The sequence below is a fragment of the Quercus suber genome, unplaced genomic scaffold, assembly GCF_002906115.3.
Source record: "Quercus suber isolate HL8 unplaced genomic scaffold, Cork oak 2.0 scaffold_78, whole genome shotgun sequence".
Lineage (NCBI taxonomy): Eukaryota > Viridiplantae > Streptophyta > Magnoliopsida > Fagales > Fagaceae > Quercus > Quercus suber.
In genome coordinates this window covers 1190475-1209463 of record NW_027069543.1, presented here as the reverse complement: position 1 = coordinate 1209463, position 18989 = coordinate 1190475, and the positions used below count along the sequence as shown (strand labels likewise).

Here is an 18989-nt window from a genome sequence, read left to right as displayed (position 1 = left end):
GAAAAGCTAAAGCGCACTCATTGGTCCACTTAAATTCCTTCCACTCATTAATTAAAAGGAAAAAAGGCCGGCATCTATCAGCCGATCGGGAAATAAACCGATTTAAAGCAGCAATTATTCTAGTAAGTTTTTGGACCTCCTTGGGATTCCGAGGTGGTTGCAAGCTGTTAATTGCCTTAATTTGATCAAGATTGACTTTAATTCCTCAATAAGTCACCATGTAGCTCAGAAACTTCTTGATCCAACACCAAATGAGCATTTGGAAGCATTAAGGTGTAACTTAGGTTTTCTCAAGATTTCAAAAACATTTTTGAGATCTCTTACGTGCTCGGACTCAACCTTGCTCTTCACTACCATGTCATCTATATAAACTTCCATACTCTTTCCCAATTGTGATTCAAACATTCTGGTCATCATCCTTTGGTACGTAGATCCTGCATTCTTCAGACTAAAAGACATTACTTTGTAGTGATAATTCCCAGGTAGGGGTAACGAAAGCTTCTTTTTCTTAATTGTCCATAGCAAATAGTATTTGATGATAGCCTGGAAGGCATTTAAGAAGCTCATCTGAGGGTGACCCATGGTTGCATCTACCAGCTGATCTATCCGAGGCATAAGGAAAGGATATTTTGGACATGCTTTATTCAAGTCAATGAAGTCTACATACACTCGCCACTTTTCATTCTTCTTTTTTTACTACTACAGTATTGGCCAGCCATTCAGGATAGAAAATTTCCTTGATAGCCCCTGCACGCTTAAGCTTCGTTACTTCATCTCATATTGCATCTACGTGCTCCTTGGATAGGCGTCGAGGTGATTATTTCTTGGGGGTAACAGATGGGTTGACGTTCAGGTGGTGACAGATGAAGTTTGGACCCACCCTTGGGGCCTCATAAGCATTTCAAGTGAACACATCCACGTTTCTTTTCAGAAACTCCAACAGCTCTTCCTTTTCTTCAACAGGCAATTGAGACCCAATTTGAAAGAACTTCTCAAGGTCATCGTCAATAACCATTTTCACTAAATCTTCATATCTCGCCTCCTCAACTAACCATTTAGCAGGCAGCGTCGGAACCCTTAACTGCTATAAGTTTTCCTCAGCATGGGTTAAGGACTTAACTTCGGGCTGATGTTGAATGGTAGCCACCAGGCACTGTCTAGCCATAGACTGGCTTTCAATGATTTCTTCAATCTGGTTCCCTGATGGGAATTTCACCTTTTGATGCAAGGTAGAAGAGACAGCCCTTAGCGCATGAAGCCAGGGCCTGCCCATTATGGCCGTGTAGGGGGAATAAGCATCCACCACTATAAAGTCTACCTCCACTGTTTTTAAGCCAGTTCGTATGGGTAATCTAATTTGACCCGTTGGAATAACAATTTTTCCATCGAAGCTTATCAATGGGGAAGTGTAGGATGTTAAATCATCGAGTCTTAAGTTTAGCCCCTTGTACAAGTCCGAGTACATGATCTCGACACCGCTCCCTTGATCCACCATTACCCTCTTCACATCATAATCCCCAATCCTCAGCGTAACCACTAGAGCATTATCATGGGGTTGCATGGTTCCAACCTTATCTTGATTTGAGAAACCCAAGACTGGCTGAATTTCCATTCTAGCCCTCTTGGGCTCTGAATTGGAGTCCTTGGCAGGTAGCCGAGCAACAGACATGACTCTAGAGGAACAGGAGCCGGTTCTACCTGGAGCAACGAAGATGACATTGATCGTCCCCAAGGANCATTTACTCCTCTTCGAATATGTCCATGTCCTCAGACAAGGCCCAAAGCCCAATAAACAAATTTGGGCTCTTACCCCCACAATTATTATTACTTAAAATTTTATTTTTCTACATCTTTTGATATATAAAATTAATAATTAAGTTGAATAATGCTAAAGATACAAACTATTTTATAAAATATTTTACAAACTGTTGATGTGATAAATGATTAATGGTAAATAAAAATGTGATATTAATGGTGTGCCTAAATGAAAACCAATAAGATGTTGGCCACATCAACATTTTGTAAAAATGTTATAAAATAATTTGTGACTGTAGCATTACTCAATTAAGTTTATGTCATAAATGAAAGAGATCTTTTACATTTTATTGTAATCTCATCTGGCTAGAAATATATCTGATTTTGCGAAAAAGATTAGTACACAAGTAACATAATTTGTAAAAGATAGAAACTTAGAAAACTAGTTGACTAAATAAATAAATTATTTTTCTTTTGTACATACATGTTGGGGAAGCCAAAACTAACTAATTAATAAAAGAACCTTTTTTTTTTTTTTTTTTTTTAACGTGTAAAAAGAGTTAAAAGCTAGATAGATTGGGATAAGCATTTGTTGTGTCCCTGTCATTGCTTTTTCTTTTTTTTCTTTTCTTTTTTTAAATACTAATTTTTATTGTTTAAAATTTTTGGAACAAATCTTTTCCAAAAAAAATTTGGAACAGATCTTTTTTTTTTTCTTTTTTTTTTCTTTTTTGTGGCTTGGACCTTAGGTGACTGCCTAAGTAAGTGTGCAAGGTTGACACATGGTTCCTATGGATTGCATACAAAAGGCCCATGAATGACGCGCTGGTGATGAAAAAATGTCCATAAGGCAACTAGTAGGGCCAGTTCGTAGCTCAAAGAGAAATAGACTCACACTTGAGGGGAAGATTATTGGGAATACATATGTGAGTGAAGTCCAACATTAAGTATGTGTTTGGATTCAACTGAATTCTGCGTCTGCGTTTCACGTTTTCAAATTATTATTATTATTTTTTTCCCTACGCGTGAACAGTAACATCACATGGGTTCACTGTGCAAGGGACAAAAATTACTATTCACGCACTATTCATCACTGTTCACAGCACTGTTCATGCACTAAAAAATATTAAAAATATGTCCCACGGTACTATTTACACATTTAAAATTTATTTTGTTACAGTATTTTTAGTTTTCAGTTTTAGCAACAATAAATTCAATCCAAACGAATCCTAAATAAGAATGTCAAAAGTGAGTGGTTAATCTAACATAATAGGGCTCAAACTCATAAAGCTTAAGTCTTTTAGGTTAGGTTATAATGTATATTTATAAATTGTAATGTAGGTGGGGTCTGGGTTATGAATGGAAGAATATATTTATGCTCTAAATTTTTCTTTGATGTTTTCTCCCAAGTGTGTATAACTTGAAAGCCAAATATTATAGACATTTCTTCATTTCTTGTCTTCTTCTCTTCATGTTAGTATCCTCGCTAAGCATGTCATCACTTGATCAATTTGTTTGCCTTGAACGCTTTTGGACTTTCAGCTTTTAGAGGGTCTTCTCTTCTTTTTGTCTGTGTGAGTGTGTCCTAACTTTTGGTTAGATCGCTTTTTCACTATTTTAGTCTAATGATTTTTTTTGAACTTGTGCCCTAACCTTGGCTTAGGCCATCCTTTTGGGGTTTTGTTAACCTAGCACTCTTTTCTCTTTGATTCTTCTCCAAACAAATCAATAATAATATAATCAAATTAAACACCCACATAATAGAGGTCAAAATTCAATATATTCTTTATATATATATATATATATATATACACTAATATAATCCAAAAACTAATGATACATCAAATCAAACAAAATATGTCAAATGATAATTGGAATACTTTTCATCAAATATGTAAAGGTCTCATGTACATGTGATGTAATCAATCACAAATTGAAATGTATAAGCTATGGCAATGTATGTGTCTAGAAGAATTGAATTCAAGTTATATGGCAAACACAACAATTTTCATAATTATTGAATTAACAAATTTTTACTAATTCTTATCTAGGCTTATTATTGACAATGTTTTTTAACTGAGTTGTGATAGCAACAAAACTGGAGAAAGTATATAGAAAAGGCAATTATTTTTCTATTGTATTAATATTTTCCATTATATTAGTAATTTAATATTAGTTTTAGGATGAAAAATGTTAGTTGATGCCTTAAGGGTATTAGTTTAGGAGCCTTTTTTATTTATTTTAAAAGAAAAAATTATGAAAAAATGATAAAGTAATTAATTTTTTTGACAGCTTTTTATATTTCTCGTGAAAAATAATGTTAAAAATTTCCTAATGTAGTTTATTACAATGGCCTTAAGGCACATGTTAACATGACCCTTTTAGTATTAGTAATTAGTAGTTGATTAAAAGCGATAAATTCATGTGGATAAGTTGCATTCTTAGCATAATTGTGGTTTCCCCTCCAAAAAGTTTAGTGATATAATTTCTGATGCAAGTTATGAATGGTCGATTTCCTAAAAAAAAAAAAAAAAAATGGTAGATAAAAAATGATAGGTTTTATCCATTTATAATTGAGAAAATACATCATATTTTAGGAGCATATTTCTTTCCCTCACAGTTGATGGAACCCATAATTAATGGGTCCCACCAAGTGGGAGGAAGCAAACAGAGTATACTTTCTGCTTGCAATTTGCAATATGGAAAAGGCTGTAGAGAAAAAGCAATTGAACTCTCACCCCAGCTGTCGTTTCTTGAACTCAAACAGATGTTGCGTAGATGAGAACGCTTTGGCCGACTCAGAGTCAGAGCAAAGATGCCCTTTCAATAAAAGGGCTTATCCGTCTACCTATGTATCTATCCTAGCCTATACCTATAGCCATAGGAAAAGTAGACTCAGACTCGGTCTCTATACTCAAAGACTCAAGAAGCCTCCTCTCTCAGCCTTAAAGCAGCCCCAAAATCTGGGCTTTTGTCTCGTCTCCAATCCTTTTCTCTTTGGACCAAAAGCAAAGCAATGGCGGGAGATGGTCACGTCCTTAGCAGCAATTCCAATTGCAGCAACCATAATTCAAAGAAAACAAAAGACAGTAAGAATAAGAAGAAGAAGAAGAAAAAGCGAGGCGGGAGCAAGAAGAAGATGACGCCAGAGCAAACACTGGCGTTCAAGTCTGTGAGTGAATGGGTGTTCCTGGATCACCCTTCTTCGTCTTCTTCTTCTTCTTCTTCGTTGTCTCTTTCTGCTGCTGCTGCTCCCTTTCTTGTGGATGACTTTGGAGTGCAGAAGAGTCTTGGTAAAGGTGGGGAGAAAATGGTGTTCGACTTGCATTCCCATTCCAAATGCAGTGATGGGTTTTTGTCCCCTACAAAGCTTGTTGAGAAAGCACATGTGAATGGGGTTAGTTTCTTTCAAACACTTCCCCAATATCTCAAATGGGTTTTGCTTGCTTTTTTTTTTTTTTTTTTTTTTATTTATCCTGAGTGTATGATATGCACTGTTTTCTTTCGTTTTATTGTTTCTGAATGATATGCTGATGTGGGTTTTGCTTGTTGGTGATAGTTAGCTACTTAGCTCTCTTTTGAGTTATATAATCTTAGCTTATAAATAATGAATTAGCTTTTGTGAATATTCTCTTCTAGGCTGCATTTTGTATTAGGTTAAGTAAATATAGATTATGGTTTTTTAAAAACTCGTCCGCACTGTGTATATTCAATTACAGAAGACTGGTAATATGTATAACTATATATATATATATAGTTATTTGAATTTATGTTGCACGCCGATTAGCAATGGAGGTTTTGGGACTAAGAAGCTAATGCTTTTGAATCAAAATTTATTGGGAAAGTGGTTGTGGCCATGTGTTAGAAGAAAAAGCATTTTGTGGGCAGAGATTTAAAGTATGGCATTACCTAGAAAGTACGGTCGCTTCATTTAGGGTGTTGTACCCGTATTTTTCCAGTATCATATCGGCCGTTTTATTTTAAGTTATAATTTTTTTATAAATTGCTTGTGTTACCGTGTCGTCCCTGTGTCTGTTTCCATGCTTCTTAGGGCACTACTTGGGGGAGCTGGTGTTCAAGGTAGGTTAGAGGGCCATATGGGATTGTGGAAGCATTTGCATAGAGGATGGGACGGATGGGACAGCTTTTTGCGTTTTACTAGATGTGATGGTGGTGATGGCACTAAAACTTGCTTTTGGCATGGTTTCTGGAATGGTGAGACTACTGTAAAGGAGAGAGATTCTAATCTTTTCTAATTGCAAGGGACAAAGATGCTATAGTGGCGGAATATAGAAAGCCCAAAAATGGCTGATTTTATTGAAATCCTATAATTATTTTCATGGTGCATGACTGGTAGGTAGAATCTATGGCACAGTTATTGGAAGACATACACACAACAGTGTTTCAACTTGGGGAGGTAAATAAAATGGAATGGATCCCTTAGGAAATGCAAGGTTTCCAAGTGAATAGCTACTAAAAGGCATTGTGGGAAGGAGGAGGTAAGTATTTTCCTTAGCAAAGCATTTGGACAGTTTGACCGTCAACAGATAATCTAAGGAAGTGATGGATAATTATTATGGAAGGGTGTTTTATGTATTAAAGCAATGTGAGAATGTGGCTCATCTTTTCTTACATTGTGCACTGGCTCAGGAATTGTGATCTTGGGTTTTCAGCTTGTCTGGTGTTTCATGAGTAATGTTTTGTTCTGTGATGGAGGGGTTATCACATTGGAAGCTTTTTTGCTTAATATGGTGCCTTTGAAGAGAAAACAATTCCCATTGCTCTGATGGTAAAGAATAAACATGGCGAAGTTGAAGATTTTATTTTTGAAGACAGTATATGAATGTACTTGACCTCTCATATGTCTTCTATTGCAAATTTTCTAGAGTTCCTGGATACCAATGAGCTTTCATTGATTTTTTTTTTTTTTTGGGCTTCTCCTTGTTTACTTCCAGCGTACTAGGATTGCGCCCTTAGCGTTTTATAATGAATTCATTATCTTTATGAGGGGAGGAAGAGGACATCCTTGGATTATTAAGTTGGAAAGAAGGTGGAGGAACGGGTCAAAACTGATCAATTCATTATGAGTCCACAATTTCATTTCTTTCTTTTCATTTGTCCTAGACAAGTAAACACATCAAAGGGAAGGAATCTTTCCCTCCATTTCCTTTCCCTTTTCTTCCTTCCCATCCTTTCCATCCCATTAAATGAGACAATCCATAGTGTTGAAGTCATGTCTTTTGTTTGATATTACACTTATTTTTGGTGGCATGATATTCATTAGTTGAGCACATTTGGACTTTGGAGATACTATTCCATTGTTGCTTCTTCTTGAAATTGCTGGTGCCTATGTTTCAGTTGCTTTGGTAGTTGTATGTTGTCATTTATTTAGTTTATTTGGGTAGAGAAATTTGATGTTAGGAGATATCAAGGCTGTGGGTTTAATGTTGGGGAAAACTCATAATTCTTGGTAGACATAGCTTTGTTTTTTGTATCAAAATAACAGTAGAGACAGGTTGTGTTGATGATCAAGAAAACTATGGGAAGAAGCAAGCTTGGAATTATCTGTTTCTGTATGCTTGTTTGAGTTCGGACAAGGCATCAAAATAACATTTGACTGGATTGCCTATTGCTGTATGCTTGTTGCTCGAGTTCGGAACCCCTCTCTGCAAGATATTTTGACACCACTTTGATGAATGTTTCTTCTGTTACTCTTTTTGTTGGGGTATTGGAGCCAGTCAGTATTAGTGAATGTAATTTTTCATCTTCCTCAAGGTGTTTATGGATGGTCCAGTCATCCATTCTAATGGTTAAAGTGTACTGGGATAGATGAGGGTTTGGAGATTCGGGAGAGGAGATAAATAGAAATACAGTGGGAATATATGGGAAAAGGGAACTTCATTATTTGTTAAGAGCATAATTGCGTAAGTAATTTCTTTAAGTTTCTGAGAAGTGCAACTGGTTAGTGACGTGGAAGTGGGGCAAACTTTACCTAGCTCCACTATAAGGGGGCTTTGTCCAAGAAATAGATTGTTTATCTATTTATTTTTAATATAGTGAATTGCTCAATTTCTAGAAGAGTGTTGTCCTGGTAGTTCTCTCTCTCTTGTTGTTGTAAGTGAAAGTGAGCGTTTGTGTAAACTAAACTTTGAAAAGGCTCAATTAGATTTATGAATGTAACTAGTTTAGGTTTTCATGCTTAACACATCCATTGAGAAATAAAATGAATGAGAGTTGATTAAGATGGTTTGTGCTTTGCACATGTACAATGGAGTAAAATTAATGCAAAGTGAGCAAGAGTTATTTAAGTTGAAGGGGTGAAAAGAGGTAGAGTGTGGCCTGAATTAACATGGGTAGATGTAGTGAGAAGGATCTGTTAAATACATTTGTAATAGAGTATGGTTTTAGATAAACTTTGAGAGCGGAAAAGGAGATGTGGCCAATCCCAAGTTGTTGAGAAAGGACCCATAATTCTGATCCAATTTAAATGGAATTATGGCCTAATTAAAAGGCCAAGAATCAACTTGGGCTATGACTGACAATGAACATTTTTGTGGAAAGAAATATTTGAGTTTCCTGCATGCTATCTATAAATGTTATGGGACTTCCATAATTGAAGTTCAAAATTACTTTGAAAATGTTATATGTTGTTCTTGATCTATAGTTTATATTTGTTAAGCTATTCTTATATTTTGATTCTTGAATACATCATAAGATGTATTGCAGTTTAATTATTAAATGTACGCATAACACTTATTTAAGAAAAAATGTGCCCATAACAGGTGAAAGTTCTTGCTCTGACAGATCATGACACAATGTCAGGCATCTCCGAAGCTCTAGAAGCTGCTCGAAGATTTGGTATCAAGATAATTCCAGGTGTTGAAATCAGTACAATATTCTCTCCAAGGTAAATCTTTGATGTTCTGGCTTTAGGGAGCTTACACACACTCACACACATGAATGTATGTATATATGTATATAGTTTCTGGAGAAAACATTGTACTTAGGTTTTCTTTAATACAATATTCGTAATTGGAAATCATAAGAATTTCCTGAAGAATCTTAGTTGTGAGGATATGCCTCTGATGTTTTTGACATTGATTAGCAGTGAGCAATCTGAATTAGATGAACCGGTGCACATCCTTGCATACTATAGCAGCTGCGGACCAAAAAGGATTGAGCAGCTTGAAAAGTTCTTGGCTGATATCAGGGATGGTCGTTTTCTCCGTGCAAAGAACATGGTGTCAAAACTTAATAAACTTAATCTACCTGTTAAGTGGGAGCATGTTGCCCGGATAGCTGGCAATGGAGTTGCTCCTGGGAGAGTGCATGTGGCCCGTGCTATGCTTGAAGCAGGTTATGTGGAAAATCTGAAACAAGCTTTTGCACGATATCTTTTTGATGGTGGACCTGCTTACTCTACGTAATTTTCTTAGCTTATTGTTATATCTTTCCTTGTTACTCTTGTTGTGTATTTCTAATTTAGGATTAATATGGGTGCAGGGGAAGTGAGCCTCCTGCAGAGGAAGCAATACAATTGATATGTAATACAGGGGGTGTGGCTGTGCTAGCTCATCCGTGGGCATTGAAAAATCCTGTTGCAGTTATCAGGAGGCTGAAAGAGGCTGGCCTTCATGGGATGGAGGTATATAGAAGTGATGGAAAATTAGCTGGTATGTGATTCACTTTGTTAGGTCATTTTCTTTTTTATTATTTTTGTGGAGTTATATATTTTTTTAGTGGGTGACTGTCAAATCAATTGTGAGAGAATCTGAGAATGTAAATCATTTACATCCCATCTTCAAGCAAGGAATTAATGTCAAAGATATTGCATACTAGGAACACGCCAACTTCTCCATGAAACAATTTCAAGATATAAATCAACTGATGAAGTTAGGTTGAGCTTAACATTTTCTTTTCTAATATTTCAACTCGTATGTGAGGAGATTGTTTCATACCATCGATTCAATTGGTGAGATTTAGTTTTGTTTCCATGTAGTGGTGGATGACCAAAAAAAAAAAAACACTGACTTGTGGTGTCAAATACAAAGTAATAAATTTTTGGGTTGATAAGTTTGGCCTAATACTAATATTACTGTTAAATAGTGGCCATATGGCTCTAATGTGAGATCGAAAAAGTTTCTATTCACAATTTTGTTTCCTCTCTTGTAAGACATCAAGCTTTCTTTGTTATGGTGCAACAAATTTCTGAAAATTCTGGGATGAAACTGCTTTCATCATCCTTGTTAATGATGTAGAGAACTGGGTGGATTATGTACCAGTTGATATACATGACAATATATACATGACAATCTCCTTCTATTCTTTCTTGACTGTGAAGCCTCGTTGAATAGATTTTTTATTTTATGCTATATTGGAACACTTGAAATGCTCACATTCTGAAAGGAAATTATCTGTGTAAAAACTTATGGAGCCTCATATTTTCCTTGTGTTCTTCATCTGGTACTTACATCATGGTTATTTTGTTTGGTCAATAGTGTACAGTGACCTAGCAGATGTTCATGGTCTTTTGAAGCTTGGAGGATCAGATTATCATGGAAGAGGTGGGAATAGTGAGTCTGAACTGGGAAGTGTGAATCTTCCAGTAGTGGCTGTTCATGAATTCCTTAAGTTAGCTCGACCAATCTGGTGTGATGCCATCAGGGACATTTTTGAGAGTTATGCTGAGGAGCCTTCTGATTCAAATCTAGCAAGGATTACAAGGTTTGGGAGGACCCGTATTCTTAAAGGTGGCTCCCCGCTGAGTTGTGGCAAGGATTTAATTGATCGTTGCTTGCCTTTGTGGTTGACAAATGAAGAGAGGCAAAATGCAGATTTTGAAGCCATCAGGTTGAAGCTTTCCCATATCTCTATCAATCAGGGAGGAATTCCGATTCCTGTTGAAAGTAAATAGTCTGAATTCTCTCTGTACTTATTTTCTTCATCGGCAATGATATTTATTTTTTTGCCCCCATCAAATTCATTACACCTTTCCATTTTTGGTATTTCTGCTCATCTGGAAATGATAACATTCATATCCTCCTATTGTTATTTTAAAGAGTGGGCATGCCTAGAAAACATGTTAGACAGGCAACGACCTAACAAGATGCAGAAAAAGATTACTGTCTTGTTTATTACTGTTTATGTTGTAAACCTGGTCTTCCCCCCCCCTCCCTCCCTTTCTCCACTTAAAGATTGATTTTTATTTATAAGTTAACAAATTCTTAAATTACTTTAGGTTGATTGTGCTTACCTTCTACATCATCCCCTTTTCTTGTCACAATATTCTTCTTTGAATTCTTTGGAGTCAATTACTTCACTCCTTACAAATGCTGTCAACAGATTGAAAATTTTCAAACTGAATTACGTTTCATTGACATGGGTTGTTGATCTGGAGTCCCAGGCTCCCTATATGTGCCAATTGATTTGGAATTCAATATTAGTGTCTTCTTTGGGGGTTTTAGTTTTGGTTTTGTTTTTGTTTTTTTTTTAACCAATTCTTTCGATTGTCACCTCAATAGGGTTGATGGCACTACTATTACATATTTTGATGGCTTTCTTATTATTCTAAGCTGTTCAAATTGATCTAAGAACAATAAAGACCGAGCAATCATATCTTGCATGAATTATTAGAGCCAAAATGATGAAATTTTTTGCTATGGTTGGATGGCGAATAGCATTGCATGTATATGCAAAAGAAGTACGTTTTTTTGTTAATTGCAACGAAGCATCAATTCTTTTGAGTGTCACCTCAATAGGGTTGTTTTTTTTTTTTTTTCCTCTAGTTTGTAATGGTTTAACTTATTGTAGTATCCAATTAAACTACATAAATATAGTTGTCGTATCGGCCTTATCGGGCCGTATCCTATCCTAGGATATACTTTAATTGAGTACTATTAGAATTCAGTTGAATTGATTTATAAACTGAACTGAAATGTTTGCAACAAAAAGAATAGATAAATTCTATTGTCTTGTTTGAAATATTGTAGAAATGAATTCAATCAAAGTATATTGGGCATCTATCTAGGGTTATGGCTAAACTTTTGGTTCTCCGGCAAGGTTCCCAATTTAGATGTTGAACTGAATGCTTTGATAGTTGTATATCTAGTCTCATTTTTGGAACAATGAATTGTAGGTGTTTCTCTTTGACTAACGGTTCGACTCTCGGCCATTTCTTCGTCATGGTGTTCATCATTACGATTTTCTTTGCCCGTTCACCTTTTGATAGGCTGTTCCATGAGCAATTTGATTTTGGCGGGTCAGTTCTTGAACGCTAGTAGTTAAGGCTTGCACTTGCCTCTCTACAAGGGATTGAGCAGGATTGTTTTCTTCGTGTTCCATGACTTCAGCTTAGAACTAGATACCTTTATGTTGTAGAAAGAGTTAAGTGACTTATCTGTCTTTAACCCACAACCGGCGCCAAATTGTTGATGTAGAAAATTGCCACCGGTTGGGGGTAGCTTGTCCCAAGATATCGATGGAAGGTCATCCAGACCTTCAAGAAAGAAAAATGGTTGATTGGAGGACACCGGTGTGGCACCGACCTAAGGGTCTTTGATGTCTTAGTCAGGAAACCTTAAATAGCTAAGCGGAAAGCTTACAAACTATCTTAGTGATTCGTAGCTCCTTTGGGTGCTATGAGTAGACCTCTATACTTGCTTTATGTGACCGTTTAAGGGTCATTTATAGCATTGCCAATGGTTTATGTAAAAAAAAAAAATTACCTATAATAGAAAATGAGATAAAAAAAAAGCTACTCTAATGAATTCTCTATACTTGAATTTTTTTGGCTCATGAACTACGCTCATCAAGTTTGATGAGCTACTGAGCTATTGTTCATTTTTCAAATGTTTTTTTTTTTCTATTATAATAATTAAGTGTTGAATAAAAAAATATTGAAAGATGTGTAGTTGTTAAAAAACAAATAAATAATGAATGAAGAAATAATATTTAAATGAAATAGAGAATGGGATAGAGAATTTGTTAAAAAGTGTATTTGGAAAAGTCGGTAGATAAAGGTAAAAATTACTGTTCATTTTCTAAACAGTACAAAAATTTGATGAATTTGCTAAAGATGTTCCTAAGTTTCCTTCCTTAATTAAGGTGATTAAGGTTCTAATTGTTACTAATGGAGCTATTATGGATTTCCTAGTCGTTGAGTAACGGTCGTCCATAGATTTTGATTAATGGCTTCATCAATGTAGATAATCCATTTTACAACTTACATTTAACCTCATCTAATGGTAAAATAGTTATTTTATGATATGTTTCAATCTGATAGTCCTACCCAGCCTAACCATTACATGAGTAGAAACCAACCTAACGAAACCACTTTTTTTTTTTTTCTTTTTTTTATAGAATAACAAAACCACATTGGTCGAATTAGTTAGGTTGATTCGGTGAGTTGTGGTTAAATATATATATATATATATTGGGGATAAATTATCGCAAATTACATAATATGTTTAAATTATATTCCAAATTTTCAAAGTCATCAAAATCAATTTTCAAAAATACCAACACGAATCAAACTAAAATATTACAGTAAAATAAAAAGTAATAAAATAAATTTATACACACATATATATATATATATGACAAATCAAATCGGATTACATAGGTTGAAAAACCTACAAACCCGATAATCAAGGCTCAAAAAAAAATTTCAATTTTTTTTTTTTTTAAGATTCACATTCCTACTTCAAATTGTGTTATGAAAACACGAAAATCATGTTATTCTAAATAACAATTATTAAATTAAAATAAAAATATTTTCTAAATTTTGCAGTATGTATGTATAGTACGATCTGTGCATCCTTTGGGGGTTTAGAGAGGGAAGAATCAGAGAATTGAGAATTGAGAATTGAGAAAATGAGCTTGTCTCTCCTTCAAGGCTATTCTTCCGCAGAAGAGGAAGATGACCAACAACCCCAACACCCTTATCTCCAAAACTCCGATGAAGATGAAGAAGACGACGACGAAGACGAAGACGAACAAAACGACAAGGAAGGAGCTATCCACGACAAGTCGTTCATCAAACTCCCAATACCTTCATCTGGGTCGGGATCTTCAGGGCTTCCCTCTGTGTTAGACTTATTCTCCGAAGTACCTATTTCTCTCTCTCTCTCTCTCTCTCTCTCTCTCTCTCTTTCTTTGGGATAATCTTGCTTTTGCTTTCTTTTTTTACAGTAATGAATAATGAAAGCAGTGAATATTATTAGATTTCAGGACCGCCAGCGTTTCTGAATAACAGTGTAGAAGAATATGGCAAAGTTAAAGATGTGGGACAGCAACAGCAGCCAGTGTTAGGGAGAAGGAGAAACCACCGCAAGGAAAACAAACAACACTTGCCTGCAGGTTACTTCTTCTTCTTCTTTCTTTTTTCTTCATAGTTTAATATTTTTGCCAAATAGAACAATTGCTTTAGAGTACTAGGCCAAATAAATGAGACCCAACTTTGCATTTTGCTGTACAAAAGCCTGGAACAAATATATGGGCATGTTGGTAATCAACTTTTTGAAGTTGAAGAGGTTCGAATTTGACGGATTTGAAGAAAGTCTTGAAGCAATAAATTATAATGCATAAGAATGAGTTGGAGTTGGAGACGGAGGGCGAGATTGTGGGGTCAGGATAAACAGGTTATTTCCTGAAAAGGGTTTCAAGAATTTATATGATAATTGCATTTGAAAGAACTAATCTTTTTATCGGATTCTGTAAGAATAAGAATGTGTTTTGATGATCTCAACAATAACCATAATGTTGGACAGGTTGTGGAATCTGTGTATGTATGTATGTATGCTTGTGGTAGGCTTGGAGTTAGGAGACTATGTGGATGTAGATTTTAAATTTAGAAGGAAAGGGTTAGTTTTAGGGTTCATGAACAACTAGGGTTTTGGTAGTGAAGGCTGAAGGAAAAAGATTTGATTTATGGTTGCAAAAGAGATGAAAAGAAGCTGAGAACAAATTTATCTAGGAATTGTGAACAGTAGTGTGAACAATGCATGGAAGGCCAATGGAAAAGAGAAAGGGGCAAAGAACACACTAACGCCAGTGTGCCTCAATAGTCAATACTAACACTTTTTATTATTATTTATTAATCAACACTTCCATTTGAGTACAATGGCACACTTTCAGAAGGAATTGAGGATTGCTTATTTTGGATTCTGAATTGAAAAAGACAATTTAGTGTATGGTCTTTTTACAACTGTGCAGCCATGAAATTTATCTTCACTTTGGATAATCTTATTAAAAAAAAGGTAGTGGTTATTAATAGCTTTCGGGAGTGCAAGTGTAGTTGTGAAATAGTAGAGCATGAGCTACTTCACAGTCCTATAGCTCAAGCATTGTGGTTTTCTGCATTTACAGCTTGTTATTAAATAAAGCATCTTGGTAATCCAGCTTGTTATTTTATTATGACTAGCAATGGAGATTCGTAGTAATTATTAATCAGAAGACAATGATCTTGATGGTACAACTTAACAAACAATGTGATAAGCATGTTTATATCCCCTTATTCTGCATTAGTATTAGTTTATTAGAGTTTCATTTGAAGGTGCTTTGACTGCACTATCAACTAAAATCTGATAATTTGTCCTAAGACATTGTCTCTCACTCAAATACTAACACCTTTTTTAGGGCCAAATACCACCACTTCTATGTTTTAATGGTATGGGACTTCAGTTGTTGCATTGCCTTTTTAATATAGTAATGAGATTTTAATAGTGTACAATAAACATCTTGTAATGTATTTCTATTTGACCTAAAACTAATGTATTTCTATTTGATGCCAAGAGAAAAAAAAAATTCTTGAAATAAAAATATTTGTTATATGATTGGATATTAAAACTTCAGACCTGATTGCATGCCTAATAATCTCAAATGACATGGATGTCATGATTAATATTGTCTAATTTAGAATATTTTGGTTGGTATCTTCCTTGTGGATATTCTTGATACTGTTACTTCAGCTACTTGTGCACTGAAAACTTCTGTGTGGGAGGAAATGTCATGGCTAGACATTCAGTGATTTACAGTGTAGGGACTATGCATTTAATTTTATGAATTGAAGATTGTAAGAGTTTCTTTTTGGTCTTAGAACTTACTTTTCTAACTTACTGGTAAATAACTTAGATTGTAAGAAACAAATTTCGATGGTTGTATTATTAATGTATAGGTGCTGTAGTTGAGGCTAAACCTCAACTTGTTGGTATCCATGAGCGTGTAAGAAGTGATATTGAGGGTAATCGACCTCCAGCATCATCAGTTTCAAGCACAACAGAAGGAGGCAAGCGAGTGGCAACTGTAACCAATCCTAATGCTGAGGATGCTGCAGAGCTACTGAGGTATGTCCTCATCTCTTTTTTTATATGTATTTAATTTATAATTACAACTTGCCAATGAGCTCTTCCCTGTCTCACAAGAGTGGGTGGAGGGTGAAGTCATGACTCACCGGATGTATGAGTAACTTACCTATTAAAATTAAAAATGAAAAAAGTTGATGAACACAACATTATTTTCCTGCTAGTGCTAAAGCATACTTTGAGAGCTTAGTAAAATGGTGAAGCAGGTTTCCTTTGTAGTAACTGTAACAGTTGTTGTGTACATAAGTCAATTAATATTTTCAATTACTTAGGTATTGATATTGACTTAAAACATAATTACTGATGTTAATAAGCAAGCACTTGGGTGGGTTCATCAAAGTGTTTAGCTCTCTGAGGACCAACTAATCAATTTGCACATCAAAGCCTTTGAGGACCAATGATGTACATGCCTGTTGTCTGGTACTCTATCAAAGCCTTTGTCTAAGGTGTCTCGTCTCTGTTTATAGGATGTGCTTGCAATGTGGAATACCCAAGACTTTCTCAAATGCACGAGGAATGGTATGCCCTGTATGTGGTGATCACCCTCTTCAAGACGCTAGCAACGAGCTCAAGAAGAAGGGTTCTACCATCAAAGACAAGGAGAAGAGTAAGAGGATGAAGGGCCAATCATCTCATGCTTCCTGGAAAAGTGAAACAGAGATGCAGCTCCGGCAGCAGTTTGACTAGCAACGTTCAGCAGAGTATTTCTTCAGAGATCGCCCTATGGTAGTCTAGAACTTTTTTAAAATTATGAAGATACACTACTGTATAATTGATGTAGTTCATGGAGCTATTAGAAGACTGGTTGGCAGAGCAAGTTGATCAGGGCATGTGCAGTGTACAATACTTTATTATGGCTTTTCTCAGATGTCATATGCTTTTGCTTGCTTTGTTCTGCTTGCTAAAATGCTGATTCTCACTACGCTGGAAGGTTAACTGAGATTACGTGGGGTTTTCTGCACAACGTTATTCTAAGTCAGTAATGCATGATAAACTAAAATACTATGCAGTGGGTTTTGTCGTAGCGGAGAGTCATGGATGATGTGACCTACGAAAGATGGTAAACCTGGTATCATGAATAGTTTTTAATAAATATAGAACTCAAAACGAATAATAATGGTTTGTGGAGGGAAATAAAATTTGGAGGACTATAACATTTTCCTTTATATGGTATTTTTGTCCTTTTTTATTTTGTGGGACTATAATATTACACACCACGCACAAATTTCCTGACACATAAGGCAAAATCATCCGAGTCGAAGTGCATGCTCTCATAATGGCGGATGAGAATCAAGGAAAGGAATAGGCTTCTTCATGCAAGCTTAAAATACAGGTTTGTGTTAGTGTCGAGTTTGTTTTGGGAAGTCAAGCTCGGAACCAAATACTGGCTCAAAGAACACCTATAGCTGCAGTGTTCTTTTACGCCTACAAAAGAAACAAATTTCAAAATTTAAGAAAAAGAATACAACCTATAAAGGATTTTTTTTTTTTGATGAACCTATAAAGGAATTTTAATTTATATCCAATGGTAAAAATAATAATAATATAAAAGTATAGGTCCTATAATGAAACGAAAAGAGGAAAATTAATGTCAAATAGTAAGTTTAAATAGAATAATGTGCGTTGAGCGGTAAAATAAAATTGTTCCAGAAATTAGTAAACTCACAAGTCTAGTGATAAAATACTAGTAAAACAATACAAGTTCAATGACAAAAAATTTTGTAGATCCAATGGTAGAGAAATAGTAAAGGAGAGAAGTTCTTCCTGATAATTTTAGATTAAAGGGGCAAACTCAAGTGTGATGAAGAGAGAGTGTGACCCCCTTGTTGATCGCTAACATTGAAGAATATGGATCTCCTCAGTTAGAGTTTTTTGCCTTGCTCAAGAAGGGATTTTAGTGAAGTTAAGTGAGAAATGAGGGGAGGATGATTTTCTATGACATGTTAAAGCTATGAGCAACTTGATGGCATTTTTTTTTTTTTTTGAGAGGGTGACACCCTGTAGTTGGGAGCAACACCTATCAATCAATCAGCTAAACTACAACCTACATGCTTGAGAAAAGACTGGCTATTTGTAATGGGTTCATTTTGGCTGGCAGTCCTTCAATCTTCTCAACCCTAGCAAGAGAGTATGCATATTTAACATTTCTTCTTTCAACGCTCAAGGCAAGTTACAGTAGCTCTTCAATGAGTTCTCTTTTATGTTTGTATTTAACTTCTACACCTTGCAAATAACCAAGTTTTCCAATTCCTTTCTTCTGCTTCTTCAACTTACTTTTGAATTTAAACTACAACTAGACCCAATTATACCCCATTCAACCCCATTCAATTATAAAATCTATGCAAGAAAACCTCAACAAACGCATAATTAATCAAGACTAAAAAAAAATTAAAAATAAATAAAGTTTACACCTTTTATAGGCACTATGAGTAGCCCCCGGCAAGAATTCTTTTTAATTTTTTGGGCATTGTTTTGATTTTAATGCACTTAATAATTTTTAGAATAGCTTTCTCATCAACAAACCCACAACCTTTAAGACTTCAACTTCCAATATCAATCAGGGAAACCATGAAATCCAAATTGAACTGTTCTCCAACATCAATACATGTGAGTAGCAACTTGAATATGTATACAACTTGGTGATAAGCACTATGTGTGCATGGATTACACCCTAATCCTAACAGTAGTTCAAATCTGATTGAAAGGATTTCTGCTTTATAAAAATAACATATAATTAGTTAATTGTTGAGATCTTTAGAAAACAAAATCAAATAAATAGATGAAGGAGAAAGACATAGGTATGTGTGGGGGAATAGACCTAAGTCTACCCTGAAGGCGCTAACCCGAGGAAGAAAAACTAAGCTGTCCCTTCCA

At 35.3% G+C, this 18989-nt stretch overlaps 3 protein-coding genes across 5 annotated transcripts; 2 read left to right on the top strand and 1 right to left on the bottom strand.

Moving 5' to 3' along the window:
- Nucleotides 1-1084: 1084 nt before the first annotated feature.
- On the bottom strand, nt 1085-1669 carry LOC136067590 (uncharacterized). The gene has a single exon (XM_065773684.1). The coding sequence runs from the start codon at nt 1667-1669 to the stop codon at nt 1085-1087; it is 585 nt and encodes a 194-aa protein (XP_065629756.1).
- A 2827-nt stretch (nt 1670-4496) lies between these two features.
- On the top strand, nt 4497-13631 carry LOC112007529 (uncharacterized). 3 transcript variants are annotated; one of them, XM_024039881.2, is made up of 6 exons: nt 4497-5152; nt 8538-8662; nt 8861-9178; nt 9259-9428; nt 10254-10661; nt 13544-13631. In XM_024039881.2, the coding sequence occupies exons 1-6, from the start codon at nt 4772-4774 to the stop codon at nt 13606-13608; spliced, it is 1467 nt and encodes a 488-aa protein (XP_023895649.2). In that variant the 5' UTR covers nt 4497-4771; the 3' UTR covers nt 13609-13631. The 3 variants fall into 3 exon arrangements, with proteins under 3 accessions (XP_023895649.2, XP_065629730.1, XP_023895650.2); XM_065773658.1 differs by lacking the exon at nt 13544-13631 and adding an exon at nt 11891-11998 and having other exon boundaries at nt 4498-5152; XM_024039882.2 differs by having other exon boundaries at nt 4500-5152; nt 8864-9178.
- LOC136067577 (uncharacterized) lies at nt 13627-17005 on the top strand. The gene is made up of 4 exons (XM_065773659.1): nt 13627-13860; nt 13977-14112; nt 15929-16097; nt 16583-17005. Exons 1-4 carry the CDS (start codon nt 13627-13629, stop codon nt 16800-16802), a joined length of 759 nt encoding a protein of 252 aa, XP_065629731.1. The 3' UTR covers nt 16803-17005.
- Nucleotides 17006-18989: the final 1984 nt, after the last annotated feature.